At 37.6% G+C, this 18111-nt stretch overlaps 1 protein-coding gene across 4 annotated transcripts in view; it reads right to left on the bottom strand.

Moving 5' to 3' along the window:
* DENND6A (DENN domain containing 6A) overlaps positions 1–18111 on the bottom strand; it is a 60250-nt gene that overhangs the window by 28448 nt on the left and 13691 nt on the right. For all 4 annotated transcript variants that reach the window (XM_045192331.2, XM_045192332.2, XM_024556384.4 and 1 more), the window contains 2 exons: positions 4528–4640; positions 2462–2542 (listed from right to left, as the gene is read on the bottom strand). In XM_045192331.2, coding sequence (XP_045048266.2) covers positions 2462–2542; positions 4528–4640 — 194 coding nt within the window. The remainder of the gene's footprint in view (positions 1–2461; positions 2543–4527; positions 4641–18111) is intronic.

The following is an 18111-nucleotide window of genomic DNA, read 5'->3' as shown; positions in this document are numbered from 1 at the left end:
GTTGTTTTCATTTGGGCCATATTTCTTTGTCTTCTCATTTTGGCAGCCTCCCTGTGTTTGTTTCTATGTATTAGGTAGAGTGGCTACAACTCCCTGTCTTGAAGGTAGAGTGGCCTAATGCAGTAGATATTCTGTAGGGTTCAGTGGCACAGCTTCCCATCACCCAAGATGGGTACTCAAGGTGCACCCAGCTTGTGGGTTGTGTATACCCTCCTCTTGTAGTTGAGCCTTGACTGCTGTTGGCACGTCAATGGGAGGGATTTACCCAGGCCTATCAACTATAAGTACTGGCTGTGACCACAACCACCACCTCTGACCACTGTTGAGGATTAGCTGTGCAGGGGCCAACTCCACAGAGCAGAACTTACTTTTTCAGGGCTCTGGTGCCTACTGAGTCCCCACCTTGAGTGTATCGCTTGTGGAGGTGGTTGGGTGGTGGTGGTCTGTCATGGTCTGTAGCTGTCCACTGGGGGTGCAGGCTCTGGGGCTTCCCGGGAGGTGCAGGCCAAGGTCAGTCATTACCTGTGTCCTGTCTGAGGCACCCTGGCATAAGCTACAAAGTTATCTGCAGATGGCTGCTACTTGTGCTGGGCTTGGAGATACCCAAGCTAGGCCAAGCTATGAACCAAGGCCAGCTGCTGCTAGTGCCAGGCCTGGGGCTATCTAGCAAGAATTACCAATCTCACTGAGGAGAGATGCTGCTTATTTGAGAAGATTTAGGAAAATCTGAAGCAAAAGCAAAGAAAAGCTATTTGTAGGAGAAAGCCAATGGAAACAGCTTGGGTGGAGCAGAGCCTCAGAGAATCACCAGGGCGGGGCAAAGAGGCTGATGGAGTCAGATATGGCGCCCACCTGCCAGCTCTGTGGGGTGAAGGCTCAGAAAAGAACAATGGCCTCTGACAGCAGTTCTGTCTGGGAGAAAGCTGCCCCCCAGTTCTTGTCCTGGTCCCAGACACTTCAGTTCCTTCCTGTATGTCTCTGGTGCCTTTAAAGCTGCTGTTGCTAGAGCTCAGAGGGAATGAATCTGAGTAAGTCAGTGCATGGGCCCTTTAAAAGGAGCTGCTTGCGAATCCAAAGTTTTGTCTTCCATAGCCTCAATCCCCATTGGTTTTTACAACCAGAAGTTATGAGGACTTACCTTTCTGGCACTTGAACCCTGAGCTGGGGGGCCTGTTATAGGGCTGGAACCCTTAGCTCCCAAGATATACCTCCTAATTTCTATCTGCCACATGTGGATGTGGGACCACTTGTTCTGTGTCTCCGCCCCTCCTATTAGTCTCGATGTGGTTTCTTCTTTAATTCTGTAGTTATAGGAATTATATTCCCATTCAGCTTGATTTCTGGCATTTCTGAATAATGGTTTTCCCCTGGTTTAGTTGTTAATTTCAATGTGGTTGTGCAAAGGTGCGATCCTTGTTTACCTAGGCCACCATATTAGCTTTCTCCTCTATGTAACATTTTTTTAAATTATATAGGTTTTCACCCTGGCTGGGTGGCTCAGCTGGTTAGAGCATCGTCACATACACCAATACAGCTGTGATTTCAATTCCCAGTCAGGGCATTTACCTAGGCTGCAGTTTCGATCCCTGGTCAGGACACATACAGGAGGCAACCAATGGATGTTTCTCTCTCTCTAATCAATAAACATACCCTTGGGTGAGGGTTTTAAATTTTTTAAATTATATAGGTTTCAAGGGTACAATTGTATAAATACATCATCTGTATATTGTATTGTGTATTTATCGCTCCAAGTCAAGTTTCTTTCCATCACCATTTATCCCCACTTTGCACTCTCCTACTTCCCCCAATATTTTAGAGTTCAATGGTGATAGCCACATACTTAGAAATTGTGACTTTATAGTTTAATCACTTTAGATATAGAATCGAATCTTATTTTTTTTAATCTATTTTCTTGAAAACTGTTTTTTACCTTTCCATCCAGCACCAATTACTGGTCAGGGCATATTCTGGTTACAAAGGTAAAAGTGTGTTCCATTACCAGGGAATGAATTGAAATCAACTAACTTTTTTAAAGAAAGTAAAAGATTGTACATTTAGAGTAAAAACTATTTCTAAGATATTGCTGAGGTATGTTTATTGACTCTTCAAAAAAGATACTGCAGGTTTGTATTAGTTGTAACTATATTATACTGTTCATTCTTTCCCTTATTCTAAAATGTAAAAATTAAGCAGATTCTTATAACTTTTGACGGTTTCATAAAAAAGTATAACTTTTTGTCAGGAATCTACTAGTACAGGGATAGCAGAAGTGTAAAATTCAATAGCAGGTAAAAATCTAGGAATAGGTCTCTATAATCTAAAAAATAAAGATAAAATATAAATTCTAGTATGTTTAAAAATAAAATATCAAAGGCTTTAAAGACTATTCATTCTAACAGTTTCTATCTTTCTAACCACAATATAAAAATATTTTTTCTATTATAGTATCTATGAAAATTACCTTCTGAAAGTAGCCTCTTTTTAGAGTTTTGTCTCGAACTTGTCGGAAATACACATATCCATAAAAATAAGCAGGATCCTTCTATAAAAAAGCAATAAATAAAAAATTATATATAGCCATTCTTTATCATTATTAGGTTCCCTTATAAACCTGAGCAGAGTCATGAGGTATACACACAGAGCTAGTTATGCTCTTCCACCAAAACGAACAATAATCATGACAACAGCCAGAGGAAAATCTGCTAACTTGCACAAAGGTGAAATAATCATACTAAAGTCATGTTTTCCCTCTATAACTTACTCTACTTATGTTCTTTATTCATATCTGTACTAGTTAACAGGAGTTAGGAAACACATTGGTTTTCCCCAATGTCTTATTTAAGTTTTTTTTTTTAAATCCTGCCCATACTTTGTCAGTGTTAACAAAATGAGGTGTCCTAATACAAAATTTCAAGAGAGAAAATAAAAGGAGTTACATGCCAATGTGAATCTTACACAGCTAGTTACATTTTACCCAATAATGATGAAACACTGGAATGTTTACCAACATGCAATTTGAAAGGTGATTACATTCCAACAAATTTAAGAACTTTTAACATCCTAATAGAATAAATTATAGCCCAGTTCCTTATTTGTTATTCTTTAAATAAATACTTATTGATCATCTACTTTGAACAAGGCACTGTGTTAGAGAAGATAGAAAGATGCAGAAGACACAGTTCCTTAAGGAGATCACAATACAAGAGGGAAAAGTACAAAAATGACCATTATGGAATAGGAGCGCAGGCACCATGAAAAAAGCACAAAGTATTAGAGACAGGCCAAAGGGGAAGAGATTAACTCTATGTGGCTCAGTAAAGATTTCACGGAGATAGCTGATTTTGAATTGGGCATTGAAGGATGTATATGATTTAAACAAAGACAAAGACATTCCAGGTTTAGAGGTACAGGAATTTCAGCAAAAACACAGAGACACAGAAAAAATACAAGCTATCCCAGGAAAAAGCAAGATAAAAATAGTTCATTTTGGCTAAAATATGGCACATATATAGAAAGGGTATAAAGCTGGAAACTGGAAAGGTAAAGGCCTTATTTTGAAAGGCCCAAAAAGTGAGGACTAGGAAATAGTAATATAATTAGCTCTTTATTCATTAAATAATAGGTAGTCATTTTAGATTTTATTTATCTTTAGGTAATATATATGTACACTTTGGCTGGCAACACTGTGTAAGATATACTGCACTGGAATGTCTTTGGGCAAATTTCATATCCTCAACAGCCCTTAACTCCCTCAACTGTAAAAGGAATGCTCTCAGAATAACACAGGGAAGACTAATGAAATAATATATGCTCATTAATACAGCGCCTAGAATATAAAAAGGTCTAATACATGTAGCTATTATTATCATCAGTTGAAAGAATATGTTAATAGTGATAGTAAAAGGTCGTGGAAAGGAGTAGATGGCTATAAGAGATATTTAAAGGTAATACCTTTGCTAACTAGAAGTGGGTTCCTGTAATTAGTGGAATCAAGTAGGTAAACTGTAAATGCTGATTTTAGGCAAACTATGTCAAGTTCACATTGAATGTCTGATAGGACATTCGGATGGAAATAGTCTTCATGCACACTACAAAACAGAAACCTACACTCTGGAATCACTTGAATTATTAAAAGTGTTTTTAATAAAGTATAAAACAAAGCTTATTAAAAAATCAAAAAGAGAACTGTAATTCTATCGTAAGGTAGGTAGGGATTACCACAGGGAATCCTCAACTCTGGATGATATGTACTGGTATAGTACCACCCTACCTCCACATCTGAACAGAGTTATTAACAAATGAAAGAAATCACTTTCTATAATTCACAATGGGCATTCCGTTTCAAGAACCGTAACTTTATAAAGTCTCTTTCATTCATACACTGAATCTTTGTGAATCAGACTCAGGGAATCCATCAGTGTGATATATTGACAAAACAAAAGCAAAATATTTCTGAATGCTGTAATAAGTAACTGAGTTTTAAAGTTTCCTCTCACATGGACTTTCTTCTATTACTACTTTTCCAACCTTTAAGTAAACTGGTAAATCTTTGTCAAATTGATCCAGGAAACAATGCAGTGACACCCTTCTCCCAGAAGACTGTCGAAATCTGAAACAAAACTGGGTATCTCCAAGACAACCTAATGAAAAAAAATAAATAAAAGAAATTAAGGATAGCACAGTGTAACACTTATTTATCCAGTTTTATCAAATGTTAGAGTGGCAGGGGTCCTAGCAACCATTTACATCCATTCTATCACGTTTTAGAAAAGAAAAAGAGGAGATCATGAGAGTCCAAGTGACTCGATCAAAGCCATCTCCCCTGGTGAACTGGCAAAGCCATTAGTAAAACGTGCATTTGAACTCTTAAGTCCCTCTATTATCTTTCCTATTCCATTTTCCCCGTGTAATTAAAATTAAAAAAAAAAATGTTTGTATGTAATGCAGACTCACAAGCATAATAATGAGCAAAGGAAGACAAGTACAAAATAATACATATTGTTCAAATTCATTTATATAGTTTATAAAAAAGCAGGTAAAACTATAGTGTTTAGGGATGCATGGTTGGGTAATAAAACCATAAAGAAGCAAGAAACTTATTACTATAATTAGGGTATTGGTGATTACATTTGGGAGGGGACATGAGGGGGCTTTTTGGAGTTTGTATATGTTTTGTATTTCACAATCAGACTTTTTAAAACGACTTTATTCATTTACTTTTTAGAGAGAGGAGAAGGGAGGGAGAAAGAGAGGGAAAGAAACATCGATGTGCATGAGAAATATTGGTTGGTTGCCTCTCACATGCCCCCCACTACGGACTTGGCCCACAACACAGGCAAGTACCCTGACCAGGAATCGAACCAGCGACTTTTGGTTTGCAGGATGACACCCAACTCACTGAGCCACACCAGTCAGGGTCACAATGAGACTTTTTAAAACAAGACATCCTAATGGAAGAGCCCAGTGATAAACTTACTATTTTAATCATGTTAATTAAAAATAAACTTTTAACCTTTAATCATTTTAGCAAACCTCTTAAAACATGTAAACTCTACCTAAACTGTCAGGCGATAATTACAAAAAACAAAAAACTGTGAATACTATAAAAAGTAAAAGACACATGAAGTAGCTTGTCACTCAGATTGTTCCTGCTTACTATATTTAAAATTAATAAGATATTATTAAATATAAAATGTACTCAGGATTTTATTATTACTTATTTTATGCACAGAAGTACTTTAGCACATGAAGTTCTCAACAAAGGAAGTAGAAACTTGATAATATGTTCAAGTTCTTTAAAAAGCAACTCAGTATGTACACCTAAATGCAATTATAGAAACTAATCTATCATGGTGGTACAGGGAAGAAACAAGGGGATCTAGAGGGTGGCTCATCTCAGTTTCTTTACTTTTTAAAGCAGATAATTTAAAAATAAGGAAAACAATTGAAACCTGAAAAAAAAAATACTTCTAGCATTGCTTTAGTTCAACAGATGTATATGCTGATGGTTTAGTTTTTTTCTTTTTTAGAAGACATTATCTTTTAAAAAATCAACTGAAGTACAAACTTATTTCTCTGAGACAGTAAAATAGAACAGGAAAATGCAATGGGTTTTAAGAAAGAAATATTGTAGCATCCGGAAAATGTAAGGAATGTTAACCTTTGTGGAAGGGAAATAATGAAGCTCCCATAGCCTTAAATCCCTACCCAGCTGGCTCCATTCTCAAATCATGGGCATGCTGTGAGAACTTCCCAGTGACCAGCTGCATCTATAAGCTGTAAAGAATTAGTCAGGAAGCTAGCTGACCAGGGCAAAAAGGCTTTAATAGCGTCCTTGTGAACTGAGATAAATGGTTACCATTTTATGTTTCAATAATCTGTCCATTCACATATGAAAGATTATTAAAGAAATGTCAACTCCTTATTTGAGTTTATTGAGAACCTTTGTTCTCCATCCTGACCTCACCGTTATTATCAGAGGAAAGGAGGCACTACAGAGTGGCAACCAGATTTTCCACATTTGCCTTGCAGAAAATGATACCTTAGGGAAGAGCAATCCTGATTCCCTACAAGCTCATTGTCAGTAAACATATATTGTCAGTTTGTCTACATAACAAATGACTGCAGTTCCACATAAGCAACATAATGATTACATGTGAAAGATGGTTCACTGAGTGTGATCTTCAGGAAAAAGTTTTGATCTGAGGAAAAAGAAGCCACAAGCAATAAGATCTAGTCCCAGGACCATCCATAATTACCCTTCTAATTAACCTAAGGTTTTCAATTTCCTTAACAAAAAATAAGGGCAATAAAAACATAAGATCATCACTTAAAGTCACTTCCAGCAGTTATATTCAATGATTCTAAAATAAAAGTCCGAAACAGACCTACAACTCTACTGAATTCCAAGAATCAAGTATCTTACCCAGTATGTCCACTAAGAAAACTAAAGATCTACACAGCTCGAAATATACCTCCAAGTTATGCTGTGTGTGTCACAGCTTTCTGACTGTAGCATAAAATTGGAATGACATTTTAATGGAAATGATTTTTCCTTATATTAACCAAAGTATGAAGATTAACTTACACAAATTTTAAGATGAAATGACAGCTCTCTAAGGAAAATACACCTTAACATGAGTTCTTGATCAAGAGCAGCATAAACCCTTTCTCATGACAGTACCAGGTGTTAAGGAAACAGAAAATCTGCTCATTAAGACCCCACAGCTTTAGAAAAAGTTCTATTTAAACTAATCTAACACGATCTTTACTAGCCTACAAAACCGAATAATCCAACACTGACTTTTTTTTGGTATTTCTGGTTATTTATTTATTTATTTATTTATTTATTTATTTATAGCATGTTCACTTCACCACAGATTCATAAACATACTCCATTAAGTACACGTGCCAAAATATTCTTCATCATTTCCCTTTAGTCAGTATAGAAGTAGTTTCTACTTTTCTTCTTTTTTTTTGTAGTTTATTCATTATGCCATTACAGTTGTCCCAATTTTTCCCCTTTGCCCCATTCCACCCAGCACCTTCCATTCCCTCTGGCAATGCCACACCTTACTTCATGCCCATGGGTCATGCATGTAAGTTCTTTGGTTTCTCCATTTCATATACTGTTCGTAACATCCCCGTCTACTTTGTACCTACCAATTACGTTTCTTAATTCCTGCACCTTTTCTCCTATTCTGCTTCCCCCCTCAACTGATAACCCTCCAAATGATCTCCATATTTATGATTGTTTCTTTTGCTTGTTTGCTAAGTTTGTTTTTTAGATTGAATTGCTGATAGTTGTGAATTTATTACTATTTTAAAATTCATAGTTTTGATCTTATTTTTCTTAAATAAGTCCATTTAACATTTCATATTATAATGGCTTCGTGATGATGAACTCCTTTAGTTTTACCTTGTCTGTGAAGCACTTTATCTCCCCTTCAATTGTAAATGATAGCTTTGCTTGAGATCTAGGTTGTAGGTCCTTGCTTTTCATCACTTTGAATATTTTTTTAAATTTTTTGTTTTAAATAAAACTCTTATAGTTTTACTTTAAAATTATAAAATAGAAAAACAAAACAGATATCTATTATGACATAACCACATATTCATATAATGGAACATAAAACAACAATAAAGAATGACAAACTGTTTCTATCCTCAGCACATAGATAAAAGCTCTGAAACATAATGTTGAATAAAAAAAGGCAGACACAAACTAGTACATTTTAGACGGTTGCATTTATATAAAGTTAAAAGACAAGCAGAATTAATTAGTGTTAGAAATGAAGGTAGTATTTACCATGAGAAAGGTCATGACTGGGAAGAAGCACAAGTGGGAGATTCGATAACATTCCAGTTCCTGATTTGCATGTTGGTACATGGGTTCATTCATTTTAGAAAAGCTTCATGTACAGCCTTTTGATATGCGCACATTTTGGTGCAGGTTATATGTCAGTAAAGAGTTTGTTTTTTTTTAAACAAAATAATTAACTACAGCATAGGAAATAGAGTCAACAACATTGTAATAACTATGTACAGGGCCAGATGGGTAATAGATTTTTTGGGATTATCACTTTGTAAGTTAAATGTCTAATCACTGTGTTGTACACCTGAAACTAATATAATATTGTATGTCAATTGTAATTTTTAAAAAATTTTTTAAAAATGTACAATAAAGAATAAAACAAAATCAAAACTTAGCAATTTGGTTTTACTCATAGAACATTATGTGTGATGAACATGACAACTGATTTTCTTTTTCTTTTTTTTTATTGTTGTTCAAGTACACTTGTTTCCATTTCCCCCCTCCCACTCCCCCCCACCTCAGCCATCTCTCTACCTCCCGCCCCTTTGGCTTTGTCCAAGGGTCCTTTATACATGTTCCTTGACGACCCTTACCCTTTTCCCCTTCATTATCCCCTCCCCACTACCCTCTGGTTACTGTCAGTTTGTTCTTTATTTCAGTGTCTCTCGTTATATTTTGCTTGCTTGTTTGTTTTGTTGATTAGGTTCCACTGATAGGTCATATCATATGGCACTTGTCTTTCACCACCTGCCTTATTTCACTTAAAATAATGCTCTCCAGGTCCATCCATGCTGTCATGAGGGTAGGAGCTCCTTCTTTCTTTCTGCTGTATAGTATTCCACTGTGTAAATGTACCACAGTTTTTCGATTTAATCCACTCATTTCTGATGGGCACTTAGGTTGCTTCCAACACTTGGCTACTATAAATTGTGCTGCTATGAACATTGAGGTGCATAGGTTCTTTTGAATTGGTGTTTCAGGATTCTTAGGGTATAATCCCAGCAATGGAATTGCCAGGTCAAAAGGCAGTTCCATTTTCAGTTTTTTAAGGAAAATCCATACTGTCTGCCACAATGGCTGCACCAGTCTGCATTTCCACCAACAATTTACTAGGGTTCAGTGTTCGCCACAACCTCGCAATCACTTCTTGTTTGTTGATTTGTTATGATGGCCATTCTCACTGGTGTAAAGTGTACAGTGGTGTCTCATTGTGGTTTTAATTTGCATCTCTCCGATGGCTAGTGATGCTGAGCGTTCTTTCATATGTCTCTGGGACCTCTGTTATGTCCTCTTTGGAGAATTGTCTGTTCAGATCCTTTGCCCATTTTTTGATTGTGTTGTCTGTCTTCCTGGAATGGAGTTGTGTGAGTTCTTTATAAAGTTTGGAGATCAAACCTTTGTCCAAGGTATCATTAGCAAATATATTATTGCATACGTTGGTCCCCTTTTCATTTTGCTGATGTTTTACTTAGCCATGCAGAAGCTTTTTATTTTGATAAAGTCCCATTTGTTTCTTTCCTTTACATCCCTTGCTCGAGGGGACATATTAGTGAGGATATTGCTGCGTGAAATATCTAAGATTTTCCTGCCTATGTTCTCCTCTAGGACTTACATGGTATTGCAACTTATATTTAAGTCTTTTATCCATATTGAATTTGTTCTTGTATGGTGTAAATTGGTAGGTTCATTTTTATGTTTGTAGCTGTCCAGATATCCTAACACCATTTGTTGAAGTGGCTATTACTCCACTCTATACTTCTGCCCCCTTTGTCAAATATGAATTGACCATAGAGACTTGGGTTTAGTTCTGGGCTCTCTATTCTGTTCCATTAATCTATGTGTCTGTTCTTATGCCAGTACCAGGCTGTTTTCATTACAGTGACCTGGTAATATAGCTTGATGTTAGGCATTGTGATCCCTCCTTAGTTGTTCTTTCTGAAAATTGCTACGGCTATTCTGGGTCATTTATGGTTTCATGTAAATTTTTGAAATGTTTCTTCTTTATCTGTGAAATATCCCATTGGTACTTTAATACAGACTGTGTAGAATCTACAAATTGCTTTGGGTAGTATGGACATTTTGATGATGTTAACTCTTCTAACCCATAATCATGGTACCTGCTTCCATTTGTTTGTGTCTTCCTTAATTTCTTTCTTCAGTGTTGTGTAGTTTTCTGAGTACAGGTCTTTTACTGCGTTGGTTAGGTTTATTCCTAAGTACTTTATTTTTCTTGCTGCTATATCAAATGAGATTTTTTTCCTGATTTGTTTCTGATATTTCATTGTTAGTGTACAAAAAAATGCCTTCAATTTCTGAATTGTATCCCACTGTTTTGTCAAAGTCACTTATTAGGTCAAGTAGTTTTTTTGTAGGATCTATTCGATTTTGTATGTACACTATCATGTCATCTGCAAACAATGACAGTGTTGCTTCCTCCTTTCCAATTTGGATGCCTTTTATTTCTTTTTGTCTGATTGCTGTGGCTTGGACTTCCAATACCATGTTGAATAGAAGTTGTGAAAGCGGACATCCTTGTCTTGTTCCTGATCTTAGTGGGAAATCTTTTAGTTTTTGCCCATTGAGTATGATGTTGGCTGTGTGTTGTACTTTATCAAATGCTTTTTCTGCATCTACTGATATGATCATGTGATTTTTGCCTTTCCTTTTGTTTATGTGATGTATTATGTCTATTGATTTGCGAATATTGTACCACCCTTGCATCCCTAGGATGAATCCCACTTGATCATGGTATATGATCTTTCTAATGTATTGCTGGATGTGGTTTGCCAATATTGTGTTGAGGATTTCAGCATCTGTTCATCAGTGATATGGGCCTATAGTTTTCTTTCTTTATTGTGTCTTTATCTGGTTTTGGGATTAGGATGTTGCTGGCTTCATAAAAAGAGCTTGGGAGTCTTCCGTCTTCTTGGAATAGTCTGTGAAGGATAGGGTTAGCTCCTCCTTAAATGCTTTGTAAAATTCTCCTGTGAAACCATCTGGTCCAGGGCTTTTGTGTGTCGGGAGTTTTTTGATTACTGCTTGAATTTCATCAGCTGTTATTGGTCTGTTCTGGCTTTCTGCTGCTTCTTCATTCAGTTTTGGAAGATTATATTTTTCTAGAAATTTGTCCATTTCATCTAGGTTTTCAAATTTCTTGGCATACATTTCTTCATAGTAATTTCTTACAATCCTGTGTATTTCTCTGTTATCAGTTGTGATCTCTCCTCTTTCATTTCTGATTGTGTTTGTGTCCTCTCTTTTTTCTTGATGAGCCTACTTAAAGTCTTGTCGATTTTGTTTATCTTTTCAAAGAACCAGCTCCTGGATTCACTGATCCTTAAAATTGTGCTTTCAGTCTCTATGTCATTTAATTCTGCTCTGATCTTGGTTATTTCTTCCTACTATTTGCTCTGGGCTTTGTTTGTTGTTGTTCTTCCAGTTCTCATAGAGGTAAGGTTAGGTTGTTTATTTGAAATGTTTCTATCTTTTTAAGGTAGGCCTGTATCACTATGAACTTCCCTCTCAGGACTGCATTTGCTGTGTCCCATAAGTTTGGAAGTGTTCTGAGTTCATTTTCATTTGTTTCCAGAAACTTTTTGATTTCTTCCTTGAACTCATTATTAACAAATTCATTGTTTAATATAATGCTATTCAATCTCCACAAAGTTTAGTGTTTTTCACTTGAGTTCTGTTTCTAGTTTCAAGCCCTAGATGTCCGAGAAAATGCTTGATATGATTTCAATTTTCTTGAGTTTGTTGAGGCTTGTTTTGTGTCCTATCACATGGTCTACCTTTGAAAACGTTCCATGTGCACTTGAAAAGAATGAGTATTGTGGTTCTTTAGAATGAAAGGTTCTGTATATTTAAGTCCATTTGATCTAGGGCATTGTTCAATGCCACAGTATCCTTGTTGTTATTTTGTTTGTAAGATCTATCCATTTTTGACAGTGGGGTGTTAAAATCCCCTAGTATGTGTTACTGTCTATATCTTTCTTGACATTGTCCAAGATTTTCCTCATATATGTGGGTGTTCCTATATTGGGTGCATATATGTCTATGTTTATGTCTTCTTGATGGATTCTTCCCTTGAGTACCATGAAGTGTCCTTCTGTGTCTCTTTTTATGGACTTCCTATTGAAGTCTATTTTGTCTGATGTAAGTATTGCTACCCTGGCTTTTTTTTCCCTGTCCATTTTCTTGGAATATTTGTTTCCAACCCTTCACTTTCAGTCTGTGTAGGTCTTTTGTTCTGAGGTGGGTCTCTTGTAGGCAGCATATGTGTGGGTCATGTTTTCTTATCCATTCAGCTACTTTATGTCTTTTGATTGGAGCATTTAATCCATTTACATTTAAGGTTATTATTGACATGTACTTATTTATTGCCATTTTACTCCCTTTGTACCTGCGTTCCTCTCTCCCTCTCACCCTTTTTCTTCTCTTCTTAAAGCAATCCCCGTAGCATATCTTGCAGTGCTGGTTTGGTGGAGGTGCACTCTTTCAGTCTTCTTTTGTGTGGGAAACTCCTTATTTGGCCTTCCATTTTAATTGAGAGCCTTGCTGGGTAGAGTAGTCTTGGTTGCAGGCCTTTGTTTTTCATTACTTGGAATATTCCTTTCCAGTTCCTTCTGGCTTGTAATGTTTCCATTGAGAAGTCAGCTGCTAGCCTTATCTGTGCTCCCTTGTATGTTACTTCCTATTTCTCCCTTGCTGCCTTTAAGATTCTCTCTGTCTTTGAATTTTACCATTTTCATTATGATGTGTCTTGGAGTGAGCATCTTTGGTTCCTTCTTGATTGGGACCCTCTGTGCTTCCTGCATTTGTGTGACTTTTTCTCTCATCAAATTAGGAAAAGTTCTCCATCATTACTTTTTCAAACAGGTTTTCTATCCCTTGCTCTTCTTCTCCTTCTAGTATCCCTATTATGTGGATATTGTTACATATGATGTTGTTCTGCAGTTCTCTTAACCCCTCTTCATTCTTTCTGAGTCTTTTTTCCTTTTTTAGCTCTTCCTGGGAGATTTTCTACCTTGTCCTCCAGCTCGCTGATTCAATCCTCTGCTTCATCTAGCCTGCTTTTGATTCCTTCTACTGTGTTCTTCAGTTCAGAAGTTGTACTCTTCATTTCCTCTTGGCTCTTGTTGACATTTTCTATGTCCTTTTTAATGCTGGTGTAATTAGCAGTAAGTTCCTTGTAGCTTCCCAGTAGTTTTTTGGTAATTCTCACTGAGGTCATTGAGCTTCCTGATAACCATTGTTTTGAACTCAATATCTGATAGTTGACTTGCCTCTATTTCATTTAGCATTCTTTCTGAGGATTCCTCATTTCCTTTTGTTTGGAGGTTGTTTCTTTGTCTTTCCATTATTTGTGAGACTGTGTTTGCCTCTGCTTCTTAAATTGATCTGTTTTGACTCCCTGAGTTTGTGGTGTGAACTAATATGGTAGGAGACCTGTGAGATTCAGTGGGTCAGTCTCATTAATATCCTGAACTTGATGCTCTTGGGATGCCCTTTATGTTGGTTGTCTGGATATAACTGAGCTTTGATTGGTGTTGGGTCATTCTCTGGTGGGTCCTTCCCTCTAGCTGGTTGACTTAGGGTCAATCCACTCAGCACATCTGGTATGTTGTTGTGCAGGTGCTGCCAGAACAAAACCACAAAGCCCCAGGAACACACCCACATCCATAAAAATAACTCCCTGCCCCACAATCCTACTATCAACAGAAAATGAACCAGTACTAATAAGGGTGTAAAGAGATTAAGACTACTGTAAGAAAGGAGAGAAATAAACTATAGTATAAAATCTACTGACTTAATATGCACTAACTTGATTGACAAGAAATGAATGTTAAAAACTATGCAGGAAAGAAAGTATCAATAATCATGAAGAAGACCATAGTGGGTTTCATCTAGGTAGCCTCTAGTATTTACCACTGCTTTTTCTTTCTAGATCCATCTCTGGAGATTTCAGATGTTGACCCCATCTGACTGTAGGCAGCCTGCTCTGAGACTGCGAGGGATTTACTGTCTGTGGCTGTCTCCTTCAGTTGTTAATCTAGTCACTCTGCACTCAGCAGTCAGGCTTAAGCCCCGTAGGGCAGGGCAGAATCCCTCCTGGTGTTGGGGATATTGTTTCTCCTCATGCTGCTGCTGCTCTGAGGGGAGTCGTCTGCCTGAACAGGTTGGCTGCTGCTGTACGAGGGATGACTCAGCAATGGGATCCCAGTGTCTATTTCTCAGCTCTCCCCAAGGCTTCCATCCCCCATCTCTCTTCAGGCGTTTCTAGCCCACTTGGTCCCTGCCTTTGCTGGAGCCCAGGGTAAGTGGCTACAAATGAAAATTTGTGCATTTGCACTTTAAATGGCTCTTTGTGTCTTCAGCTGCCTGTCTCTGGCAGTGAGTAAGCCTGCCACTTTTCGCTGCTTGTTGTTATCTGTGTGCTTTTGAGGCTCCAGTGCTCTAGGCTACATTTCCCAGGTTAGGGTTTAGACCCAACACTTCTCAGGGGGATCCAACCAGTTGCTTAATTATCCCTCCGGTGCTGCCACCTGTGGGCACCCTGCCAGCCTTCTCAAGTCTCTACCGCACTCCTTACCAGTCAGTTTGTGCTGAAGATGATTCTTTATGTCCAAGTTTATTAAAAGGCTTCTCTCTCACTATTGTTCAGTTGTTTGTTCCAGGTGATTTCTCCACAATTCAGTTGTAATCCCAGATTGGTCCTGGGAGAAGGTTATTGTGGCTTCCATTCACTCCTCCACCATCTTGCCTCTGACCACTTTGGATACTTCTTTCCAACCCTTCTTGCCTGGAAAGTTTCTTTTCTTTTTTTAAAATTGTATTGTTATTCAATTACAGTTGTCTGCATGCCTGGAAAGTTTCTTTTGAGAAATCAGCTGACAGTCTTATGGGAACTCCTTTGTAGGTAACTCTGCTTTTCTCTTGCTGCTTTTAATATTCTCTCTTTATCTTTAATCCTTAGCATTTTAATTATGATGTGTCTTGGTATGGTCCTCTTTGGGTCCAACTTGCTTGGGACTCCCTGTGCTTCCTGGACTTGTATGTCTATTTCCTTCAACAAATTAGGGAAGTTTTCTTTCATTATTTTTTCAAGTAAGTTTTCCATTTCTTGCTCTTCCTCTTCTCCTTCCAGCATCCCTATGAAATATTCAAATGTTGGTATGTTTGAAGTTGTCCCAGAGGCTCCTTAGCCTATCCTTGTTTTTTTTTTTTATTCTTTTTTCTTCTTGATGTTCTGATTGTTTATTTCTTCCTTATGTTCCAAATCATTGACTTGATTCTCAGGTTCATCCACTCTACTGTTGATCCCTGTAGATTTTCTTTATTTCACTTCACGCAACCTTCATTTCTGCCTGGGTCTTTTTCATGTTGTTGAAGTACCCATTGAGTTCTTTCAGCATCCTAATAACCAATGTTTTAAATTCTGTATCTGATAGATTGTTTTTCTCCATTTTGTTTAGTTTTTTTTCTGGAGTTTTGTTCTGTTCTTTCATTTGGACCATATTTCTTTATCTCCTCATTTTGGCAGCCTCTCTGTGCTTGTTTCTACATATTAGGTAGAGCTGCTTTGACTCCATCTTAGTAGCATGGCCTATTGTAGAAAAGCACACACATAAGTTGGATGGGGCAGAGCCTTAGGTAATTGCCAGGGTGGGACAACCCACATGAACCAGGTTGATGAAGTTTATGTGTCTCTGCTATGTTTCTCTGTGTGGAGTCTGCTCAGAAAAGGGACAATGGATACTGACTGGATGGCCTCGTGAACAAAACCCCAGAGCACTTGCCCTGATGCCAGATACTTCAGTTTCTCCCCGTGTGCCACTGGTGCCCTTCTAGCTGTTGCCACAGTGCTGGAACCCAAAGGGAATGAGTCTGCATAAGTCCTAAGTCTCTTTTGGGCTCTCTAAGAGAATTCCTCAGTTTCTTCCACCGCTCCAAACCACACTGGTTTTTACCACCAGAAGTTATGGGGACTTTTCTTCCTGACACTAGAACCTTGGGCTGGGTGGTCTGATGAGGGGCTGGGTTCCCTCACTCCCAAGTGAGGTATCCCTCATGATTTTTATCCACCACGCGTAGATGTGAGACCACCTGTTCCATGTCTCTGCCCCTCGTATGCGTCTGCGTGAAGGTGACTTCTTTAATTCCTTGGCTGTCAGACCTCCCTACAGCTCAATTTTCTGATGATTCTGGGTGTTAGTTGTTTTGTATTTTAGTTTTAATTTTTGCTATGGATGTAAGAGGAGGTGAACCATGTTTACCTATGCCTCCATCTTGACTAGTCTAATCCAACACTCTTTAAACCAAAGAAATTTCTGTAATCTTCCCCTACCATCCTTTTCCAAATAACTAAATTCTTATAACAGAAATCAAATAGAATCCTGGTCAAAATTATTTTCATTATTTTGTCACTATTGCAGAAGTAATTTTTCCCTTCCAATATATGAGTTGATCACTAATATTCATTGAGTGCTTACTTTATTCAAGGCACTGTTCTAAATGCTTTAGAGATATTAACTAATTTGGTCTTCATGCTTCTCTGGTTAAGTCCCATTATTATTTATTATGAGGAGCAAACCAAAGCACAGAAAAGTTATGTAATCATCCAAAGAAATAAATCTGCTAAATGGTAGAGCAAGAATTTTAACCCAAGAAGTCTAACTCTGGAGCTGGTGCTCTTGACCACTACTACATCATACTGGCTATTTCAAGTCAAAACAGACTTCAAAATACTACTCCCATTTATATAAAATAGCCAGACAGGTAAATCCATAAAAACAGAAAGTACATAGGTGGTTGTCCAGGGCTGTTGTGGGGGACTTGGGGTGAGAAAAATGGAGTATGGAGTTTCTTATTCTTCTTTCTTTTTTTTTTTTAAGAATATAAGCCTTTTTTAAAAAAGATTTTATTTATTTATTTTTAGAGAGAAGGGAAGGAAGGGAGAAAGAGGAAGAGAAAAATTGAGGTGCAAGAGACACATCAATCGGTTACCTCTCACATGCCCCCCACTGGGGACATGGCCCACAACCCTGGAATTTGCTCTGACTGGGAATCGAACCAGACATCTTCCAGTTCGCAGGTTGGTACTCAGTCCACTGAGCCACACCAGCCACAGCAGAGTATGGAGTTTCTTTTTGGGTGATGAATATTTTCTAAATTTGACTGTAGTGATAGTTGCATGATGTTGTGAATATACTGAAAATCATTGAATTATACATTTTACATGGGTGAACTGTAGCTCAATAAGGCTTTTTTTTAAATGTAACTTTCCTGCCAATTGGGGAGGTTGAAAAACAAAAGTCCTTGTGAAAAACACCTCTCAGATCATGGAGTTCTTAAACTCACTGTACTCTGTGCAATATAGTTCATTCAAGTAAGCAGCCAGTCCTTTCAGTCATGGCTCCTCCTATATGAATGCAGTGTGGTATGCCACTCTCCTCTCATTTTAAAATATCAAGGGCACAGAGTACTTTGCAAGCTTCTTTTACATCTACCAGTTACACTGAGACTACAAAGCTAAAGTAAACATACTTCCTGTAACTAAAATATTTAGATTTGAGGGGGAAAGCTTAAATATTTTTCCTAAAAGGAACAGACAATTTTAAAGGTTATTTGTATATTAGCACACGTATAGCTATAGAGCAGATCAGAATGCATAAGACAGAGATAAAACATGAGACCTCAAGTGCTAGTCCTATCCTTAGCCTCCAGTTCTTTGTAGTCACTCTCCCTGTGATTAAAGTGGCTGAGTTGGAACTGATGACAAGCAGGACTTTCAACCT

The sequence above is a fragment of the Desmodus rotundus genome, chromosome 8 (genome assembly GCF_022682495.2).
Source record: "Desmodus rotundus isolate HL8 chromosome 8, HLdesRot8A.1, whole genome shotgun sequence".
NCBI classification, from domain to species: domain Eukaryota; kingdom Metazoa; phylum Chordata; class Mammalia; order Chiroptera; family Phyllostomidae; genus Desmodus; species Desmodus rotundus.
The sequence above is the reverse complement of the archived record's forward strand: the minus strand, read 5'-3'. Positions and strand labels throughout refer to the sequence as shown.